Genomic DNA, 6756 nt, shown 5'->3' with positions numbered 1-6756 from the left:
CAGGTGGCGTGGTGGTCAGCCTCACAGCGAGAAGACCCGAGTGAGGATTAAGGCGTGGAGATGATGGATGGATGGATGGATGGATTATTCAAGTGCAAGGATCTCTGGTACATAAGTATTTTTCTAAATAATAGAAAAACTTTGTGCATCGACAGAATTTGCCTGTGTATCCTGTTCACTTCCTGCTGCTCCTCTATTGTGGATTAAATTGAACACTTGTGCATGGTTCTGGTTTATTTTTTACTGATGTCCCATGTGTTGCAAATTCACTTGCTGTGGGATTAACAAATGATTGTTTTATGTTGTCTAGGGGAAATCTACTCATGGCACTGGTTTGTTCCTGAATAAGATCCTTCTAAACTCTTGTTGTCTCCCAGCACTCAGAGCAGTGAGACGAGCAGCGAGGATCAGACACACGTCCTCCTGGATCAGAAACACGACCTCCTGGATCAGAGGCATTCAGTCAGCTGTTGAGGAGTTTTCATCATCAGCTCCTCTGATGTGCATCTGGTGTTCGTTGTGGTGTTGATATTTTATGACCGCTCAACACTGCTGCTTATTCCTCTGGCCTTAGTTGAACTGGTTTCTCGGCCGCTGCAGGGCTTTATTTTGAAGGCGCTGGCGGAAGTGCCGGTGTGCGCCGCGCTGACTTGACGCTGCAGCGGGACGAGCCGCCTGTCAGCGCGTCCTGAGCGCCAGAGCGCAGACCTGTGGACCGACTCGCACTTTGTCATGGATTAACACTGTTTGAGAAGGTAAGTGTACCGAACCGCTGCTGTGGATGGATCTGTTCGGTTCTGAAAACACCGAGATCACTGCTGAAGATGTGACATTTCCGTTCAGCAAAGCTCAGCTGAGATCCAGCCGCTCCTCTGCGCTGTCAGCCAGCACCAGCGTTTCGGTTCGTTCTGTGGACCTGTGCAGGCCCTGCTGTCAGCTCCTCTAGGCCCAGTTCAGCGGTGAACTTTGATTTTCAACACTTGTTGGCACGGTCGCCTGCTGGAGGCTGCTCGGGTCTGATGGGACACCGTCCGGCATCCGGCAGGTCCAGCGGAACCAGGAGGCTTTTGTCGTTACTGAGCGATGTGCAGTTCAGGGTCAATCTCAGTGAGATGTTCACCTGTAGTGACTAACCACCTGCAGCCTGCCCTCCTCCGGCGGCAGCAGGGCGGAAACCCGCTGCTGCCGCCGAGACGCGGTTTGAGGCACCAGGAGCGCAGCTCCGCGACGGGTCCGTGCGCAGTGCTGTTGTGTGATTTGTGTGTGTTTGCTGCAGCCCAAAGACTGTTTTACGTTTACAGCACAGTCACAAGTGGGTCCATGTTGCCGAGCAACACCTTCTCACCGCTGCGCGTCCATGTGAGCGCGCCCAGCTGCGGTTCGGTGATTCGGTGACGTTTAAACCCACAGTCCTGCTGTTTACTCATTCACACACTGGATAGAAATGAGCGTATGAAGGTTGTGTGTGTGGTCCTGGTCCAACTCTCAGTGGTGTCAGATGGAGGCTCGCTGGGCCTCTGAGACCTGTCCGGCCGGATGTCTGTGCGCCTTCTCTCATTATCATTCTGTGTTTACTCCTCTCCACCACAGCTCCCGCTGCAGTCCTCTGGGATAACATCTCAAAAAGCTGGTGACAGCTTCTCCTGTGCCAAGATGGGGAACGGATTGTCAGATCATCGCCCCCTCCTGTCCTGCCTCCCGTCCTTCCAGGCCCTCCACATTGTCATTCTGGGACTGGACTGTGCGGGGAAGACCACCGTCCTGTACCGCCTGCGCTTCAATGAGTTCGTGAACACCGTTCCAACAAAGGGTTTCAACACAGAGAAGATCAAAGTGTCACTTGGAGGCAGCAGCCGACGAACAGCGTCTTTCCACTTCTGGGACGTGGGCGGTCAGGAGAAGCTGCGGCCTCTGTGGCGCTCCTACACGCGCTGCGCCGACGGCATCGTGTTTGTGGTGGACTCAGTGGACGCCGAGCGCATCGAGGAGGCCAAGACAGAGCTGCACAAGATCACACGACTGGCAGAGAACCAGGGTGTGCCAGTTCTGGTGGTGGCTAACAAACAGGACTTGAGGAACTCGCTGAGTCTGGCTGAGATGGAGAGCATGTTAGCTCTTGGGGAGCTCAGCGCCGCCACGCCCTGGCACCTTCAGCCGGCGTGCGCCATCATCGGCGAGGGGCTGCAGGAAGGACTGGAGAAGCTGCACGTCATGATCATGAAGAGGAGAAAGATGCTGCGGCAGCAGAAGAGGAAGAGATGATGTGCCAGCAGTGGGAACTGTAAACTCAGAGCTGGATCTAAGGCTCCATGGAACTCCTGTAAGCTGCAGTCTGCTGGTTCTTGTGTTGCTGTGACAGAGACGCAGTGATCTGTCCCCCTTCAAGTCTGACTTCAAGTCTGACTGCTTGGCTTTGATCCTTGCACTGGAACTGTTTGTTCAGGTCAGCCAGTGTTTGGCCCCACAGGGGACAGTGCCATTGATTTCTGTCCTGTTGGCTTGGATGCCAGCGACCAGCAACGAGTCCTTCTGATGGACGTACAGTGTTCTGCTCCACAGCAGCAGCCTGGGACGTGTCTGCTGGACCACTCAGAGTTGGAAATGAGCTCTCATCTGTTGTTTGTTGAAATATGTGCTGCATCTGTTAAAAAAAACCAATCAGCTTTTATATTTTTATTCTACCAAAGTTCTGAAAGTTTACATGAAGATGAATAAAGATTCACTAAGTGCAGGATGGATAGTGACCACAAACACAATCACTTTAGATAGAACCACGTTTGTGGAGGTTCTCTGCCTTCTTGTGGCCACATGTTGATGACACGACAAGCTAAGAGCACAGCCACACTGTCAGCAGCAGATGTCCTTGTACCATGTAAAGAGAGAGATGACTATGTTTTCCAGAAAACAATGTTGTGCTCTGAGTCTGGTTACTGGGCCAGAAGTTCCTCAGACTCAACCGGACCGGTGTGGCAGGTAATGCTTCATCTGACTGGACCAAACAGGGCTCCTTTATTTATATGAAGCCCAATATTAGTTCATCAGTGTTACTCAGTCCATGACAAGCAAGTGCACGAATGCTAAAAGCTAATGAAGTTCACCAATAAGCATCAAAGGAACAAATTCAGGGAACGCAGACGCACCAAAAGCAAATAACTGTTCATGACTGGTCCGTGTCGTCTCCATGTGGCTGTAAACGGTGAAGACGGCTGGCAGTGGGAAGCTGTGACTTCTTCACCAACAGCTCGCTGTGGTTCTGCTGATGGACGGGTCCAGGTGGCTCAGCAGGAATGTGGCCCGGCTGCCCGTCGTTTCTGGTGTCAGAGGCAGCATCCTGCGACCCGACGACAGGCTACCACGCTGAGCAGAGCCAGAGTCTGGAAGCACTTTATTGTTCCTTTTCCTGACCTTGACATTCTGAACCAGAAAGCAGTGAAATATTGATTTAAAAGAACAATTTTGCACATAGAGGCGCAGGCACATACTGGGATTGTGGTTTGATGTGAAAAATCTTTTTTTTTCAAGTCAAGCTTCATTTTAACCCTCTGAACCTCAAAGCCTGCCAGCAGGTTTCACCGGCAAATTATCTTTTTAAAAATCACCAAAATGACACCATTTATCTCCCAGAAACTGTGAAAACAGAAAGAATCGTTATTTTTAATCAGGCATTTGTGATGTTCTGTGCTGTCAGGAAAACGAGCTTCATCACAATCACTTTGTTTTATGTCTGATTTAATAAATGACCAGAAATTGATCCAGATGTTTAAAATAAAGTCAATACATCTGCACTTCTTTACACAGCTGACGTCGCTGTTGTCATGTGACACAGATTCAGGGACTCTCTGGCTGTTAGAGCAGAACAGAGACGAGCACAGATACAGGAACAGAAGTTGTAAAATATCCGTAGTTTGTAGAGTTTTCATTGATTTCCAGTATTAATACCAGCTATGGACATGTTCATTCCATTTCTTTTCAAATTTTGTAAAAGTAAATAAGAACAACTTTTGTCTTTTATTTATGGATGATCTGTAGAATGATGACGTTGTCATACAGGAGACTGGTCAGGGTGTCTCCATAGACGTTCTACTGCAGTGAAAAATTAGGCCAAAGGAGGTAAAAATGGAACGGGACCAAAAAATATCTGGAATCTGTTCAGGGTTCAGAGGGTTAATAATCACTGTGCAATAGATCTAAGATGTGATGGAGCATTACCACATGAGAGGATTCATCGGTGAGTGAAGCTCCATCCTGGTACATCCAAACACGTTGACGTCTGTGCCCTTATTTCACTGTCCAGCCCTGATCATCAGGGTTCATGTGCTTGATGCTCTGTGTTCACTTGGAATAAAGCAACAAAAAGACAGAACACAGTCCACTGGTCTCTGGTTTCTTCAGTTCAGTGTTTTAATACAGCATCACTTCACGATGGTTAGGGTTAGAAGCCCAACAAACCCAGAGTTTCTTTTGGATTCCCTTGGAGCTAGCGCTGGTCAAGAGTGGGAAGGAACCACAAGCCTCCGCTAATGCAGCCGTTGGTTCGTGTGTAGTGATGGCAAATTGCAGACTGAGATAAAAGGCTGGGCTCAACGCTTGCTGTTGAAATGGAGAGTACAGACACCAGCAGCCTCAGCAGACGCACGCCGCTTGACCTCGTAGCAGCTGAACATGGGCATTACTATAAATATTTAAATGACGGCTAATGAGGAAGAAACGCTTGGTGCATGAATACGAGCTGCTAGTCCACAGGGAGCAGAGGTGTTGTGCTGTCTAAACCCTACATGTTCTGTAGTTTGTTTTGCGTGAGGGCTCAAAAGGATTTGCTGAAGATGTCAGATGTGGTTGAAGAGTGGATTTTGAGCGCACTGTTTTTTGTTACGTCGGCCATTCCCAAAAGTCACAAATGAACTTTTGATGCTCCAATGTCTGTAAGAGTTGACTAGAAATAGTAGTTTAACCAGTCAAACATACACCGCTCCTGGGTGCCCCTACAGCTCACCTGGTTGAGCAGGTGACCTGTGAACAGGGGCTGGAGTTCCTCGGCGTGGCGGTTGTGAGTTAGATTCCCACTCACGACAGTTTGCTGCAGGTCTCTCCCTTTCCTGTCTCACTCTCTCACTGTTCTGACTCGTAAAAGAAAAATAATCTTTAAAAAAAGAAACCATCCATCACTCCAGGCCCACTTGTTTTCTTGAACCATAGTTTCATAGTTTCAGCTTTCTAGAACTGAATGAGCAGCACTTTGTACGGTTACTGATGCTGCCATCCACTAACTTTCCTCTCATGAAGTAGTGTGGGAACATCCTTCACTGACTGGTTCTTGACTAACAGCCTCTGTGTGCTGAGGCTGACTGTCAGGTCCAGTATCTGTGTTGGGTGTGTGTGCTGAGGCTGACTGAGTGTGTTCTCAACAACACCAAGCACACACACAGGACCAGTGCTGTCTGATTTCTTTACTCTCACTTCTCCTGTTTGGGGTTTCTGGTGGCTCTAAAGGCCAAATTATATGGCATACGCACATTTCCAGGTCGGGCATAATGGAGGTGAACCTGGCACATGTTGTTGGTTTAGATATGATGAAATATGGTAGCAGATTGGTCTCCCAGCATGCATCAGTTGAGTCCAACAACCTCAAAAAGAATTGCAAATGGGGAGTATTTTAATGCCAGTTTTTAGCTCATGACTTTTAGTGCACTGAATAAACTTAAAACTACATTAAGAGTGATTTTATTCATATATTTTTCAATTAAATGATTTCTGGGTGCATCAGAAACAGTAAAATGTTACACAGAAAGCTAGAAATCCTCCAGAGCTGAACTGGGAGCTGTCCTTCCTGCATCTGCAGCATCCTTCCTCCACAGCAGTGTGGCAGCCTGCCCAGTGGCCCGTATACTTTCCATTACACAAAGCTGGGTGGCATGCCAGTCCAAGCGTCTCCCTCCTCCCACGGCCCTGGCTGGAGACTGAACAATATGCTTTAGCACAAGGATAGAGGTGGTGTCAGGGTCGCTTGTTCCCAAACATCCATATCAGACCACCTCAATTACTGGAACTGCACGTGGTCCTGGCTGGGACTCTTGATCCTGGACTCTAATTAACATTAGTGAGGAACCAGCTGAGACATAGTACGCTGTTGATCCCAACATCTCTACAGGCTAGACATGTACAAAGCACCACCACAAACCCTGTGTGATCCAGTGCAGAGGTGTAGCCATGTTGCACCATCCTGGAGGTCAGACTGAGACAGACTAGGTCAGCTATCGTGAAGGATAACTGTCACGAGGAGCAGACTGCATGTGCCTCTGTATACATATGGTCTTCTTGAAAACAAAGCCAGAATTCTTCCTTCATAGAGCCATAATAGCATTCATCATCTTCATCATCACCATCGCCCCTCGACACGAGCATGGCGCTCCATAGAAGTTGTGTTTAAGCATCGAGCCAGGAAGCCGTCCCAGTCTGGGGGCCGAGTAGCCTTTGGTCTGGCTTGTCTCTCTTCCTCAGCCTTCCTCCTGTTTCTTTCAAAGGACCTCACACCATTACGAAGGGTTCTCCTCCACACTAGTCTGTCGAGTGGAGCTGTATCCCAGTTACCCATCTCGCAGTCTTTGAAGGTCTTTTTGAGGGCATCCTTAAATCTCTTCTTACAAGCACCAACGCTTCTGGTTGCATTTATAACCTCCATTATTGTCAGGACATGGTCAGTATGAAGTCTGGCTCTTTAAGGATCTTGAGAGGATTTGACTGGAAACAGGGAAATGA

General features: G+C 48.5%; 1 protein-coding gene across 1 annotated transcript; it reads left to right on the top strand.

Annotated features, from left to right (window-relative positions):
• Positions 1-668: 668 nt before the first annotated feature.
• On the top strand, positions 669-4367 carry LOC103358889 (ADP-ribosylation factor-like protein 4A). The gene is made up of 2 exons (XM_008284039.1): positions 669-755; positions 1591-4367. Exon 2 carries the CDS (start codon positions 1654-1656, stop codon positions 2260-2262), a length of 609 nt encoding a protein of 202 aa, XP_008282261.1. The 5' UTR covers positions 669-755; positions 1591-1653; the 3' UTR covers positions 2263-4367.
• Positions 4368-6756: the final 2389 nt, after the last annotated feature.

The sequence above is a fragment of the Stegastes partitus genome, unplaced genomic scaffold, assembly GCF_000690725.1.
Source record: "Stegastes partitus isolate 25-593 unplaced genomic scaffold, Stegastes_partitus-1.0.2 Scaffold340, whole genome shotgun sequence".
Taxonomy (NCBI): domain Eukaryota; kingdom Metazoa; phylum Chordata; class Actinopteri; family Pomacentridae; genus Stegastes; species Stegastes partitus.
Note: the sequence above shows the minus strand (reverse complement) of the source record. Positions and strands in the feature narration are given on the sequence as shown.